The sequence below is a fragment of the Oncorhynchus gorbuscha genome, linkage group LG04, assembly GCF_021184085.1.
Source record: "Oncorhynchus gorbuscha isolate QuinsamMale2020 ecotype Even-year linkage group LG04, OgorEven_v1.0, whole genome shotgun sequence".
NCBI lineage: Eukaryota > Metazoa > Chordata > Actinopteri > Salmoniformes > Salmonidae > Oncorhynchus > Oncorhynchus gorbuscha.
In genome coordinates this window covers 63,745,290-63,760,736 of record NC_060176.1, presented here as the reverse complement: position 1 = coordinate 63,760,736, position 15,447 = coordinate 63,745,290, and the positions used below count along the sequence as shown (strand labels likewise).

At 42.5% G+C, this 15,447-nt stretch overlaps 1 protein-coding gene across 1 annotated transcript in view; it reads right to left on the bottom strand.

Moving 5' to 3' along the window:
- The window catches only part of jak2b (Janus kinase 2b), a 43,618-nt gene that overhangs the window by 11,359 nt on the left and 16,812 nt on the right, over window positions 1-15,447 (bottom strand). Inside the window, exons 5-13 of the mRNA XM_046347724.1 lie at window positions 3,768-3,913; window positions 3,191-3,482; window positions 2,365-2,484; window positions 2,051-2,208; window positions 1,744-1,855; window positions 1,381-1,567; window positions 681-805; window positions 358-492; window positions 42-129 (exon numbers count right to left, since the gene is read on the bottom strand). Of these exons, the coding sequence (XP_046203680.1) occupies window positions 42-129; window positions 358-492; window positions 681-805; window positions 1,381-1,567; window positions 1,744-1,855; window positions 2,051-2,208; window positions 2,365-2,484; window positions 3,191-3,482; window positions 3,768-3,913 (1,363 nt within the window). The remainder of the gene's footprint in view (window positions 1-41; window positions 130-357; window positions 493-680; window positions 806-1,380; window positions 1,568-1,743; window positions 1,856-2,050; window positions 2,209-2,364; window positions 2,485-3,190; window positions 3,483-3,767; window positions 3,914-15,447) is intronic.

Sequence of the window (15,447 nt, the reverse complement as noted above, 5' to 3'; positions counted from 1 at the left end):
GTTATATACATTTCCCAACTGAGACAGATTGATTGACTCACTCTCCTCCCCGCACACACACACGCCGTAGGTCAGCACCAGGTGCTTGTGCGATAGCTGGCTCATCATGCTGGCTGCCTCAAAGAAAGACTGTAGAGAAGGAGAGAGATAACCATCATTAATAAACACCGTCATCATTCATTACAGCCCACCATAGACAATGGCTGATTTAAGACAATAACGCCAATAGACATGGCCACAGGCAATTAGTCACCTGCTCTTACTTTCTTTGTAGAAAGATTAAGTACTTAATTTTTTGCCAATCAACTCAGGAAACTGTTTAATGTCTTCTATGTGTATAAAATCTTAGTTTCTTACATCCGAGTAGTTCCTGTGGGCCTTGTCCAGGACTTTCATGATGACGTCTGTTTGGTGCATCTCCCCATAGTCTCCCAGCTCCTTGCGGACCCCTTTGAAGATCTTTGTGAATGTCCCTTGGCCTTGACTCTCAGTCTAAAAAACACACAAACAAGATAATGTCTACAATAAAAGGATGCATTCCTGAATCTTTCATTGATAAGAAACAGACACTGCATGCTGGTTATCCAAAACTGTACTAAACAGTGAGATGATGACATCTACAATTTTGCTGTATGAATGACAATAAGACTGTGTGTCTGTGTTGAACGTGAAATGCTTACATATTCCAGGTCCTCTTTCCTGATCTTGTGGAACACCATTTGGTTGATGTTGCGTCTATGTAGGGAGGGAGAGAGCGGCACGTCTGAGCCCTTGTTACTCCTGGATACCAGTAAACTGGACTTGTCTGTCAAGAAAACAAGAGGACCATATAAATCAGCCTTAAGCATTGACAGTATATTGAGTTTAAGTGGAGCAATGCCTCAACATGCCAAAGAACTTCTCTGCCGATTTAGAGGCAAAAAAAATCTAGATTTAAGGTGGCACTCCAGTCTCCTTTTCACCTCATTTGTCACCCGATTTACTTAATAGAAGGCACATTCAATAGCTAGTCTTGGTATGACATGGCACAAGTAGGCAAGCAAGGGGGAGGCCGGTGACATCACATCAGACGAACCCCTTGAATGGCCTACAGCTTGAAGTTTCCCGTTTTTATTTTTTTATTTAACCAGGCAAGTCAGTTAAGAACAAATTCTTATTTAAAATGACGGCCAAGGAACAATGGGTTAACTGCCTTGTTCAAGGGCAGAACGACAGCTATTTGCCGCCCCAGTTGTGTCTAGAAAAATTATATTTTGCTCAAAACATATATTTTTACCATTAAGTGTGTGTACATTACTGTATTTACGCTTGGGATATAGTTTTTGTTTTTCAATCGGAAAAATTCCAACATAGCTGGAGTGAGTCTTTAAACTCAGTTACCTTTGGATTTGGGTGGGCAACACTTGCTGAACTGGAAAATGATGCCATCAGAGCGCACAGTCTCCTTCTGGTAGCAGCTCAGCAATTCCTGGAGGTTGCTGAAGTTCCTTTTGGTTCCACTCAGATTGAACTCTCCATTAGCAGCCTTAGTGATCTGGCAGTGCTTGTACTCAATGCCATCGTATAACTAAAGGAAAGCACAGGAGCAAGAAATTCTAATCAAATCAGTGTTCCTGTGACATGATAGTTAAATATGTTCCAAACTGCTTAAATTCTACACAAAGGTTTTCCAAAATGGCAAAATTCATTAATTTAAAAAAAATCTGTTATGTACTAAAAGTATAACTTAAATACATTACATACCCCCACGGTGAAGGTCAAAAAGTATTTGTTAAAGTCCTTAGGGCTGCATCGCAGGATGTACAGACCCCGCTTGTTCCCAGATTTTTGCAGTCTATTAATTGCAAAATCCATTCTGTGGAGAAGCACAGAGTGTATCTATGTATGCATCTCTGTAAGTTATTGATATACAATCATGATGTCATAAGGTGAATGCACCAATTTGTAAGTCGCTCTGGATAAGAGCGTCTGCTAAATGACTTAAATGTAAATGTAAACAATCAGATGATGCACAGTGCTCTATAAGGGTAGGATTCCAAACTTCACTTACGAAATGGGACCATGACAGTGGCTGGTAATGGCCTCCACCAGTGCAGGGGGTGCCACTTCTTTACAGAGGTAGTGGTGTGCATCTGTCGTCAAACGATAGTAGCCATCAATCAGCGATATAAAGGACAGAGCTTCAGAGAGGCAATTGAACTCCAGCTCCTGAGACAGTGCAAAAAGGATGAGAATACAATTGTCAAAATATTTATCCAATCCAATAAAAACTCAATTTGATAGAATGAGGTTTCAATACTGTGGCTGTTTCAATGTGAATATTAAGAAAGGCTAGTGAAGGTGAGAGGCTGACGTCAGTCTTACCAGAGTCTTGCCGTCTTGTTTATTGATGGTAACCACTCGACTCTCCATCGAGCCCTCCTTATTGGCGTGTTTAATACTGATGTCAGTAACGTCTGGAAAATCACAGTAGGTCTGCAGGTCCTGCCCGGAAAAAGGTGGGAAAACAAGACGTCATTTGACTCAATCTAGAGGATATCATTCTTCTGAAACAAAGCAAAATGTGTTGATTGAGTAACCTTTAGTGCCAAGAACCAGAAAATTGCATGATGCAATGTTCTAAGCCAGCAATGAGCCAAGTACAGTATTTGCTTTTGCCCATCTTCACTGGAGAAAATTAAGTCCTTGAACATTTTAAATTGTTAAACACCACAGACTGATCTGATGCAATCCATCGGCATTAGATTCCATTAGCAATGTAAGCCACTGTTGACCTACTGTAACAGCTCTTAAACCCAGTAATTACTCAATTATACATTAACACCTCTAACCGTGGATTAGGAAAGAATAAAACGGCCAGGCCAAAGCTACAAAATAACATGACATTACCACCCTAAATTCAACTTCACAGTAAAACCCTCCTGACAACAGCATGAAACCATTGTAGCTAGCTAAATCACTGGGATTACTGTATGAAATTATTTCATAGGCTATACTAAGGAACCAGGAGTTCAGTCATGTTTCCACTAAGTAAGAGATTCCACTCAAATCATAGTGTACTAATTTGCTGTATTGATCCTTCCGCTTTCAGGGAAATATAGTCAGTGATAAGTCTGATGATTATAACATTTCAGCAAATTCCCCTTAGACAAGTGAACATGAACAACCTGGACAACCCTGCTGTGAGTACCTGCTCAGAGTCTTTGTGCCCGTCTCTGCACCACTGGATGCCATGATCAGCCGTCACGATGATGGTGACCTGCCCTACCGAGGATTCCCTGACCTGGAAGCGTTCTGTGTAGAATGCCTGCTCGAGAGACTCCATGTTGATGAGGTATTTGAGCTTCAGGTCGCGTGCCGTAGCCCGACACTGGCTGAACTGCTGGATGAACTTCTTGAAGCGGTAGCGGATCCTCTTCCTGGTCACGAAGTTGCAGTCCTGGATGTGAGCCCTCATTTCCTTGGGCAAGAAGGACTTGTAGCTGAGGTGACAGCGGGGAAGAATAGGATAAGTCAAGCCATATGGAATAGGTTAGTATAATAGGTACCTGTAGAATACCAAGATACACAATAGACCATAAATAATTTACATTGCCAATTCAAGTCATTCTGTTGGCCATACCACTTACAGTATTGTTTTAGGTATGGCCTTATGGCATTGTTGTACATATGCAGCAGAGACATTTGTCTCTAGCTACAACTGACCCCCAGTACTACCAGGTTAAACCACTTAAGTGGTTGGACATGTATTTATCTTTCCTCTGCACCTTATGGAATTGTAGATATCCAGCGGAGACATTTGTCTTTCCTTGGCTGTCCTCATCATGTCCAATACAGCCATGCCAAGGCACTCCTCCTGAGTCTCATGTGTGTTGGCGATCTTCACCCAGCCATTCACAAAGTCACTCCTCCACTAAACACAGAGACAGAGGTGGGCTGGTTAATATATTGTAGTTGTAATGACTCTCCTGTGAGGATGCAAAGATCAGGTTACAACGGCTCAACGACTACAGATCCCTCTCACCCGCAGAGGGGAAGAGGGATTGGTGTGGGGGTTTTATGACACCTCACGCCAATCGTAAATTATATGCAGCAGACAACTCCTTTTGGTCTCTAGTATTGGGATTGGAATGTCCCTGTGTCTCCAGAAAATTTTTCCACTCAGAAATGCTAATGTCCAAAAGTGAACACTGGGACAATATTTCTAGCATCCGGATGTGGGGAATTATGAGACGAGAAATTAATGTCTATTTTGTGTTGTCATTAAATATGGTCTAAAAATATTGTAACTTGAGGAGTTTTCACATTGTGTATGTCAGGTTAAATCCTTTACGGCGTGTAGGAAATATCAAGGATGAAGATAATATTTTTGTTAAGATAGGAATGTGGTTTTAGTTTTCTAACAAGATCATAGCTTGGATGATACTTTGCCAAGTAATTATCCACACCCGAGGGAGCTCAGAGAGCGTGTCAGCATGACGGAAACACCCCCTTTTTACCTGAGTGTATAAAGGGTGAGTTGAGAATGAACATATATCAGACTAGAAGGACTCAAGCTGCAGCTTAGGTCTACATTGGTCACAACCCTGAAAATCAACACGAGGTGAAGATGACAAAGTAGCCTCCCTAACAATCGATGTTACGGCTGAGTAGCTGTTCTAAGTATCTAAGAAAGTGAATTTAAGTAGGATCATCCTGTTATTCTCTTCGAATCATCGTCAACTACACTGCTCACATCGACACGGCTGATTAGCTGTCTTCAGAGGATCCCCCCCTTCCTGGGAAGTGAAAGTAAACACCACCCTGTAAGCCTGCTTCAGACTACATGACAAGGACATTGTGACCTCTTGTGGACAATCAGAGCCTTACACTTGGGAGCTTGGGAGGATGCCCATCAGAGCCCTTTCGACGAAGGCCTGAGCCAACAGAGAGAAACGACGAAGGAAGACCTTGAAACATGTAAATGCATTCATTATTTATTTCCCAAATGGGCGGCGGTTCGGAGCAAAGTATTAGTATTACTTTGAGCGTAGTTAGAAGTGTAGCCTCTCTTTCTTTGTCCCCTCTACTTCTCTCTCTTCTGATTAACAAGCAGTCATGTTGTCGTTAGTCTACTAGGGACCTGTTTTCAACGTATTAAGTTTCTAATCAATAACCTATACTGTGTGTGTGTGTGTGTATCCTGTGTTATCATTTAGTTAGTAAATAAATAATTACATCAATTTGCGTGGTACGGAATGATCAGTAAGACTCGGGTCCCTAAATCTCGATGCAGTGAAAAGATAGACAAGACAGATGTGTGCAATGTTTTACTTCGAAGCCTGAAGGATGATTCAAATGTTTTTTTTTAAATCAGTTGTGTGTGCTGTTCACGTGAACGGGGCATGTTGAATCCCAACTAATCAATCCTGGATGGTCGCGTTGCAAAAAGCAAAGAAGACTAAAGAGCAGTGAGAGCCATCCTCCTGGCGGAGGAGCTGAAGAACTGGAAAAGCCTCACGCTTCATTTAAGTCTCATGTATGGGAGCATTTTGGCTTCCCTGTCAAATATGATGACAGAAGAAGGGCGGTGGACAACACCATTACAGTGAGGAGCCATTGCGTTACAAGAAAGCCGTATGATCATGGAAATACATCGAGCATGGCCACACATTTAAAGCGTCATCACTCTGGTGTGTCAGTGATGGGAGGCAACAACTTCTCACCATGGAATTTAAGCAGCCCTTTGCTGCAGAATCATACCGGGCTAAAGCCATCACCAAATCTATTGGGATGTTTATCACTGCAGCATTAAACTCATATAAAAAACAATGAATCATAATCACTAGTTATAACTACTAATCCAGTTTAGCAGGCAATATTAGCCAGGTGAAATTGTGTAATTTCTCTTGCGTTCATTGCACGCAGAGTCAGTGTATATGCAACAGTTTGGGCTGCCTGGCTCATTGCGAACTAATTTGCCAGAATTTTACGTAATTATGACATACATTGAAGGTTGTGCAATGTAACAAGAATATTTAGACTTAGGGATGCCACCCGTTAGATAAAATACCGAATGTTTCCGTATTTAATTGAAATAAACGTTGTTTTTTTTCTCGAAATGATAGTTTCCGGATTCAATCATATTAAATGACCAAAGGCTCGTAATGCTGTGTTATAATTAAGTCTATGATTTGATGGAGCAGTCTGACTGAGCAGCAGCAGGCCCGTAATCATTCATCCAAACAGCACCAAACAGCACTTTTGTGCGTTTTAACAGCAGCTCTTCGCAAGCACAGCACTGTTTATGACTTCAAGCCTATCAGCCTAATGGCTGGTGTACCCGATGTGAAATGGCTAGCTAGTTAGCTGGGTGTGCGCAAATACTGTTTGAAACGTCACTCGCTTTTAGATTTGGAGTAGTTATTCCCCTTGCGCTGCAAGGGCTGCGGCTTTTGTGGAGCAATGGTTAACGATGCCTCGAGTGTGGCTGTTGTCGATGTGTTCCTGGTTCGAGCCCAGGTAGGGGCGAGGAGGGGGACGGAAGCTATACTGTTACACTGGCAATACTATAGTGCCTATAAGAACATCCAATAGTCAAAGGTATATCAAATACAAATGGTATTGCACGTGATCAATTTAGCATCCCAAAGGGGAATCTCAGTGAACCAGATGGACCGCCTCCTTGGGAGGATCAGGAAGCACAATAGCCGCTCATGTGCTTAAGACCAACCAAGAAATGCTACAGCTACCGACCCACATCTCATACAAGATGTCACAACAAGATGGAACTCCACTTATGACATGTTGGAGCACCATCTTGAGCAGCAGGCAGCTGTATACTCTGCACTGGCAGACAAGACCCCTAAACAAAATAAAGACATCGTCACCTTGTCTGATGATGACGTGAAAGTGGCAGAAGAGTTCCTCCAGGTGCTCAAACCCCTCAAAACGGATACAACCCTATTGAGCGCTGAAACTGCACCGTCTGTGTCCATGATCCTACCTCTGAAAACAAGGATTCTACAATCCATGGCCCAAAGTGAGGAAGAAAGCACCATCACTAGATATGTCAAGGCTGTCATTAGAGAGGACCTGAACCCCAGATACCCCCCTAATGCACAGGACTACCTTCATAGACCTACTGCACTGGATCCAAGGTTAAAGTCCGTCTCACCTAGACCCTGCCCTATACCGGAGGACATACAGTGATCTCACCACTGAGATTTGTGGCCACTGAAGAGGTTAAAAATTACAAATAATAAAAAATAATGAGTGAATTACTTAAATAATAAATATAGTGCAGTCTAATCTTAGTCTATGCTATTGCTATTAGAATTAGAAATGTTATTGCCATAATTCTAGTTCTATGAAATATTGAAATAAATAGTTAGTTTAATCGATCAAGTCATTTTTTCTGCAGGGTCAAGCCACAGAGCCGACAGGAGCAGACTCAGAGGCATCTCCTCCACAAAATAAAAGAATTTGGCCATGAAGGAGCTTTTCGGGGAGACCTTTGCGAGCAAGGACACAGGCAAGACATTTGCCAACACCATCAAAGAGGAGATGGCATCTTACAAGGCAGCAAGTGGCGTTCCACTGGATGGTGATCCACTGGCATGGTGGAAAAGCAATGAGTGTAAATACCCTCACATTGCCATGATGGCAAGATGCTACCTGGCTGTGCCTGGTACTTCAGTTCCTAGCGAAAGGGTGTTGAAGGGGACATGAAGACTGCAAAGAGGTCTACTCTCTCCCCAGACAATGTAGACATGCTCATATTTTTGTTGTTTAAGTTATAAGCTCAGGTCTGCTTTGCTTTTCTTTACTTTTTTTAAATGATGTAGACACAGGCCATTGTTTCATTCACTATTGTTCAAAAGAAGAAGGTATCATGCCTCATATTGCACTTTAAAGAGGTTAAGTAATAAATGGAAAGTTGTCTCCCCCTTTTCTTTGCTGATCCCGAGAATTGGTGAGTCAAAACCGTGATCCGACTGAACCGTGAGGTTTGTGACCCGTTGCACCACTAAGCACCAAAATTCACATTTTAAAATACAAAAAAACACATTGAAACTACACATTCAGACACACAATAAAATGCACAACAATACACGAAAAGCAAAACACAATCATAAAAACAGACACATTCTTCAGTTGAAAAGTTCCCCTAACAACCATCTGAAATGCCCTAGCACCAATTCCTCCCATTTTAAAGTGTATTGTAGATCATTCCACACATAAGGTGCAAGGATATTAAAGGCTGATTTACCTATTTCTCAATACACCAAAGGAGTGAACGGGTTTGATAACTTGTCATTTTAAATCTTAACAGTGATGTAAGGTAAGTCAGAAGTTTGTGGAGCAGGGCTTTGCAAACAAAAAGAGCGTAATGATGTGATCTACATGATTTCAAAGAGGTCCAGCCAACCTTTTGGAAAAAGAATACATATTGTAGTCATCCCTCTACAAAACAAAGCGACTGATAGGGAAGGCAACAAGTCGGTATGAGGCCAAAGACACACAAATGGTAGAGAAGAATAAACATAAAACATTTAAATAACCCTGTATAATCTTGTCAACAAGCATGAAGGTACAATTCAAGTGATAAATAATTGCATTGGTAAAAAATGCATTTCCTCTCTTGTAAAAGCATAAGTCTTTGTTAGGCTTGACAAGACAGGTTTTATTTCAAAGGTATGTAGAATTAGGAGGGATACCATCTTAGAGAGAGCACTTGTATCAACCACTGTATCTACTAACTACTTGTATGGTAATCTGTAAGAATGTTCAGTATCATGTGTTCAATAAGTGTCTACTTGACACAAGCTTAGCAACATATCTAAACCTAGAGATAAAGTGCTGTTGTATGGACTGAAATAACTGTGCCCTCGTGTCCACATCCCCTCCATGGCCATTCTTCAGTCATAGAAATAGCTTCGACTACCGGTCAAAGGTTTTAGATCACTTACCCATTCAAAGGTTTTCTTTATTTGTACTATTTTCTACATTGTAGAATAATAGTGAAGACACCAAAACTATGAAACAACACATATGGAGTCATGTAGTAACAAAAAAAAAAGTGGTAAACAAATCAAAATATATTTTAGATTTGAGATTCTTCAAATAGCTACCCGTTGCCTTGATGACAGCTTTGCACACTCTTGGCATTCTCTCAACCAGCATCACCTGGAATGCTTTTCCGAACTGTCTTGAAGGAGTTCCCACATATGCTAAGCACTTGTTGGCTGCTTTCCTTCACTCTGCAGTCCGACTCATCCCAAACCATCTCAAATTTGGTTGTGGTCGGGGGATTGTGCAGGCCAGATCATCTGATGCAGTATTCCATCACACAGGTGTGTTGGGTCATTGTCCTGTTGAAAAACAAATGATAGTCCCACTAAGCGCAAACCAGATGGGATGGCGTATCGCTGCAGAATGCAGTGGTATCCATGCTGTGGTATCAATGCTGGTTAAGTGTGCCTTGAATTATAAATAAATCACTGACAGTGTCACCAGAAAAGCACCCCACACCATAACACCTCCTCTATGCTTTACGATGGGAAATACACATGCGGCAATCATTCGTTCACCCACACAGTCTCACAAAGACACGGCGGTTGGAACCAAAAATCTCCCATTTGGACTCGTCAGACCAAAGGACAGATGTCCACCCGTATTATGTCCATTGCTCGTCTTTCTTGGCCCAAGCAAGTCTCTTCTTCTTTTTGGTGTCGTTAAGTAGTGGTTTCTTTGCAGCAATTCAACTATGAAGGCCTGCTTCACACAGTCTCCTCTGTATAGTTGATGTTGAGATGTGTATGTTACTTGAACTCTGTGAAGCATTTATTTGGGCTGCAATTTCTGAGGCTGGTAACTCTAATGAACGTACCCTCTGCAAAGGTAACTCTGGGTCTTCCATTCCTGTGGCGCTCCTCATGAGAGCCAGTTTCATCATAGCACTTGATGGTTTTTGCGACTGCCCTTGAAGAAACGTTCAAAGAGCTTGAAATTTTCTGTATAGAATGACCTTCATGTCTTAAAGTAATAATGACTGTAATTTCTCTTTGCTTATTTGAGCTGTTCTTGCCATTATGTGGACTTGGTTTTCCCAAATAGGGCTTTTTTCTGTATACCACCTCTACCTTGTCACAACACAAATGATTGGCTCAAATGCATTTAGAAGGAAAGCAATTCCACAAATGTACTTTTAAGAAGGCACACCTGTTAATTGAGGGGCTACACCAGAGATGAATGGTTATCTGCAGGGGGAAGGTATATGGTGGGTGCAATTAAGCTTGGAATATACTGAGTGTAGGGAAAGTGATCACGTGGCAGGCATTGATAAGGGGAGAGAGCCATGGATAAGTGATGAAGGGGGTCAAGGTCAGGTCACGTTATGGGAGAAAGAACAGTTTATGGCCCGTGTCACTTAGTTTCCTGCCTAGCAATAAAGATACAATATTTGTTCAGATGTGCAGGAGGAGACTCAGCATAGGAGAAAGAGTTAAATATTAGTGCTTGTGTGAATATGTCTTAGTCGATTCAGCTGTTCGATCCTTTGGGAAGAATAAACTTGGTTTAAGATTTCATAGTGTCCGTCGAGTTCTTACTCTAATAATTAGAACCTAACAGTTGACGTTGTCGACAGGATTCCCAACGATTTTGAATCTAACCAAAGAGTCCAGATCAGTGGAATAGGATCGGCACAACAAGAAACGTAGGCACAGTTCCTACACCTGTTACCACTCATTTTGGCATCTTGGGGAGATGAGAATCGTAGGTTGAACAATAATAGAATTCGGACCTAAAAAGCCTGCTCTTATTCAGTAGTCCCATTGTGTTATGACTAGTCATAGATTTATGGTATAGGGTAAGTCCCGGAAGGGAAGACCGGACAGGTTTGTACCTGTAGAGGGTAAGTCCTAGGGGGTAAATCCCGAGTGGGTTAGTTCCTGTGACTAGTATAAAGTATAGAGTGAGTCCCGGAAGTTAAGCCTGAGCAGGTTTGAATCTTCAAAGGGTAAGACCTAGGAGGTAAATCCCGGGCGGCGTTGGTTCCCTGCATAACCTATAACGGGGTTAGAGCCCAGCCACAGTGGCCGTGAAGCCGGAGGTGTGTGTGTGTGTGTGTGTGTGTATGAATGTTTGGACAATGTTAGTCTGTGGTAACAATAGTAAGAAAGAGAGGAGCTGGTTTAAGCCCTGTTGAGACAGATTAGGTGAATTGATAAACACAATAGTGTAAACCAGCACCAAAAGTGTACAAGTAGTGACCAAATTATTAATAGGCTAAACTGTTATTACTAAACCTAGAGATAACGCCGAATCAATAATAACTGAGATTGCTTCTAGAGGCCAGGATACTCCCGGGGAGGAGTAGAAAGTGAAACTGTTACCATAGCTTTAGAGGCACTAAAAAGAGCATATGATCAGCACCAAGTACCAAATAAATGGTGGGGAAAACAAGACAAATTGGACAAAGTTGGTACAAATTTTCTGGTTGATGGAAAGTTTAAAACCAGCCAAGAGTGTATAGGTGCACTGAGATCAAAGAACGGTCCAAACCACAATACACAGGCATCCTAACCACATTTTATCAGCAGTGGATAGAACTACAAAAAGAGAAAAATAGAGATCTGCGAAGTAAAATTGAACAGGCAGTAGATAAGAATGAGGCAGCAAATAAATAAAAAATAGGAATATCCGAAGGGCATGCGCATAGATTAGATAAACAGGAATTGGCTAATGAGCTAGAAAAGAGTCAAAACATCAATCAAGAGTTAGAGAAAGACCTTGAGGATAGGCAAAACCAAATTAAACAACTCAGGGTTATGCTTCAACAGTATCAGAATACGTGTGGAGGAGTATATCCAATTGCAACTCCTCCGCCGTTCGCCCCATGCTATAAGGTGAAACAGGTCACAACTGATGGGCCACCATTATACCCATCTCTTAAAAGTGGAAAAAGAGCGATATGGGTTGCGAGAGGCAGGGTGCAAGCACAGTACGAGTCCGGACATAGTTGTACCGGACTGGGTAGTTGATCAGCATGAACCAGGTAATCAGAGAGGTGCAACCAGTACGAACACACGCAACACCTGTTACGTATTACCCAGGACAAATAGAGGTAACATATTTGAGGTAACATATTTGGGGGTGTTGATTTCTAAAGGCACTAAACACATTACACAGGATCAGGTAGAAACAATGCGTTCTTTGGCACGGCCAAACACTCCTCGCATACTCAGGAAAACCTTAGGAGTTTTCAATTTTGTGAGACATTTTATTCTGTAATTCTCTGAAATTGCTGAGCCACTTAGACTTGACGAAAGGGGGATGGGTCCCATGAAAGGATAAAGTGGAGTCAAGAGTGCGAGGAAGTGTTTGTCGAGCTAAAGAAGTAATTGTGTCAAGCGCCAGCATTGGGATTGCCAAACCTAAAATTACCTTAGGTTTGGCAATCCCAATGAACAGGAAGGACATCATGGGGGTAGAGAAAGACCAGTGATGTACTGGAGTAAATCGCTAGACTTGGTGGCAAGAGGAATGCCATTGCGCCTTAGGGCGGTACCAGCGACAGAAATGGTGTTGCATAGCATGGCTCTCTGATTACAATGGTTCAAAAAGTGGATATGCATGTTCCACACACAGTAGCAACCATAGTTAACAGCACAAAAACACAACATGTTACTGGTGCAAGATGAACAAAATGGGAGTTGACGTTAAATGGGGAGAATCTACAATTCCATAAGATTGATGCTTGAATCCTACATCGTTAATGCTGTTGTCTGGGGAGGGTGCATACATGTAACCCAGATCAAATTCATCCAAAGCCTAGGCCTGATTTGCAAGAGACAGCATTGGAATTGGGACACGTATTGTGTTCAGATGGCTCTAGTTACATGACCATAGAAGGGAAGAGAGTAACGGGGTACGCTGTGTGTGATGACAGGGGAGTAGTGAAGACTGGCCCACTGCCAGCCTCAGTGCCAGCCTCTGTGTCAGCCCAAGGGGCGGAGTTACATGCATTGTCCGAGGCTTATAGGCTGTCGGAAGGGGAGAATGTAACAATACACACAGATTCTTGATATGCATTTGGCGTAGTTTATGATTTTGGTATATTGTGGTCACAACGGGGCATGTTAACAGTGACAGGAATACTAACAAAAACATGGACTGGCGGTATAGGCATTATTAGAAGTTACCCAGTAAATTAGCAGTGGTGAAATGTGAAGCTCATAATAGTCGTACAGATAAAATCGCCATAGGTAATCGCAGAGCAGACAAAATGGCTAAGGCAGCAGCCTTGGTGAGAGAAAGTGATAAGGAACCACATGTAAATATTGTGAAAACGAGGGCTGGGATTCTATGTCTAATAGATTTACAGCAGCAAACTAACAAGAAAGAAAATGTGGGAGTGGTTAGAACATGGGTGCCAAGTAGACGCTGAAGGGTTGTGGTAGAACACTGCCACTGGAAGGCCCGTGGCACCATTCGGGATACATGTTAATTTTTCTGAAATGTATCACGGACCAACACATCAATCAGCTGTGAATATGTACACTCAGTTCAAGACAACGTGGTGGGGAAAGGGTGTGTTAGGAACATTTCGGGACTGGGTTAAATTGGACCTAAAATGCCTCCTCCTGCCCGATAGCAACCCCTGCCGAAAGGACCATTCACATCATTGCAGATAGACTTTATAGGGCCACTCCCTCGAAGCAGGGGGAAGACCCATGCATTGCTGGTGGTGGAGAGATTTTCCAAATGGACAGAAGTATTTGCAACTTATTTCGGAAATGAGATTCCGATCAAGGAACGCTGCTACAGGCAGTATTTAAGGTTTTGGGAATCTCCCATGCTTTTCATTGTCGCATAGGTCTCAACCGGCGGTGATTATGGAGCGTCAGAAGCGTTCTAATAAAGAGAAATTGTCCAAGACTTTAGGCCCTGGGTTGCGAATTTACCCGTGGTACTGATGTCAATGAGGGCATCAACTAACGCCACTACCGGCCACATGAAGTAGTGACTGCCAGACCGATGAGGGTACCAGGGGCTGTTATTCACATTTCACAAATTAATGATTTGGCAATAATGGGAAAAACTATGTTGTCCTATTGTCAGAAAATGACCCATGCGTTGCAGTGTGTATATTCCCAGGTAAAAGGAGCACATGAGGAGCAGGCGCCAGGAGATAACCGAGAACACAGGCTGACTCCTGGAGATCCAAGTGTACATCAAGATCCACCAGGCGGGGGTGTGGGACAGCGTTGGTCAGGACCACACACACAGTACTCCTCACAGCACCCGCAGCGTTAAAGACCACAGCCTCTCCTCGGTGGGTTCACACTTCTCACGTGAAACGATTTGCCTAGGCATAATGGGTGAGCTAGAAGTCGCCATGATAGCGGAAGCGGAGCTAAAGAGAGAGAGGAAGAGTAGATTCCACTGTAGACAAGCGGTTGGGTCTGGGAGATACTTTAACCGCCATAGTTTTGGTGTCGGTTGCTTTAATAGTTACTGAATCATGTAAAGATATATTGACTATTAGCATAGAATGGGTTGCTAAATATGAAGACACGAGAATGCATTAGGGTAGAGTCGGTACTAAAGCTACACATACTTGACAGATCACTAATCACAAAGGTATGGTGATATGGGAGGAGCCACTTGATAACAGAACTAGCACATTGGACGTAGGTGTTGCTGAACAAGGTGTGGTTTTATGACTGAGAGGAGTGTGGAAGGAACGTAATAATACTGAGTCTGAAGACTGAAACTAGATCTTCTCTTTTGCCACAGATGGATTTCATGCTCAGTCGATAACTTTCAGATTAATGCTACCAGAACTCCAAACATTTCAGGTTGATAGCGTGGACACAATCATTGCTGACGATGGAGCAGCAAAGGATAGTGTGGGGGAAGTGCTATCTTGTAAAAGGAGGTTTAATTCACCAGTAATGCCCTTAGTACAGCAACTAGGGGAGTGAAGTGGTCAGGGAAAGTTTTAGACACCAGTAGACCACAAACCTGGGGAAAGTCCTACGGAGTGTTAGTTGCAGATTCTGGCAGGGAGGACGTGCATTCTATGGAGTCCCACAAACCAAGGCATTAAAGTTACAGGGAAGTGGGAGAGCAGAATTTAATACGACTGGGGCGGAAGTTTGTGCGCTGTCTTAGGCGTCTCTCAGTACGGACATTGCAATTTATTGCCCTGGCCACATCTGCAGTCCTCATGCCTCCTTGCAACATGCCTAAGGCATGTTCACGAAGATGAGCAGGGACCCCAGGCATCTTTCTTTTGATGTTTTTCCAGAGTCAGTATATACAGTGGGGCAAAAAAGTATTTAGTCAGCCACCAAGTGTGCAAGTTCTCTCACTTAAAAAGATGGGAGGCCTGTAATTTTCATCATAGGTTCACTTCAACTATGACAGACAAAATGAGAAGAAAATAAATCCAGAAAA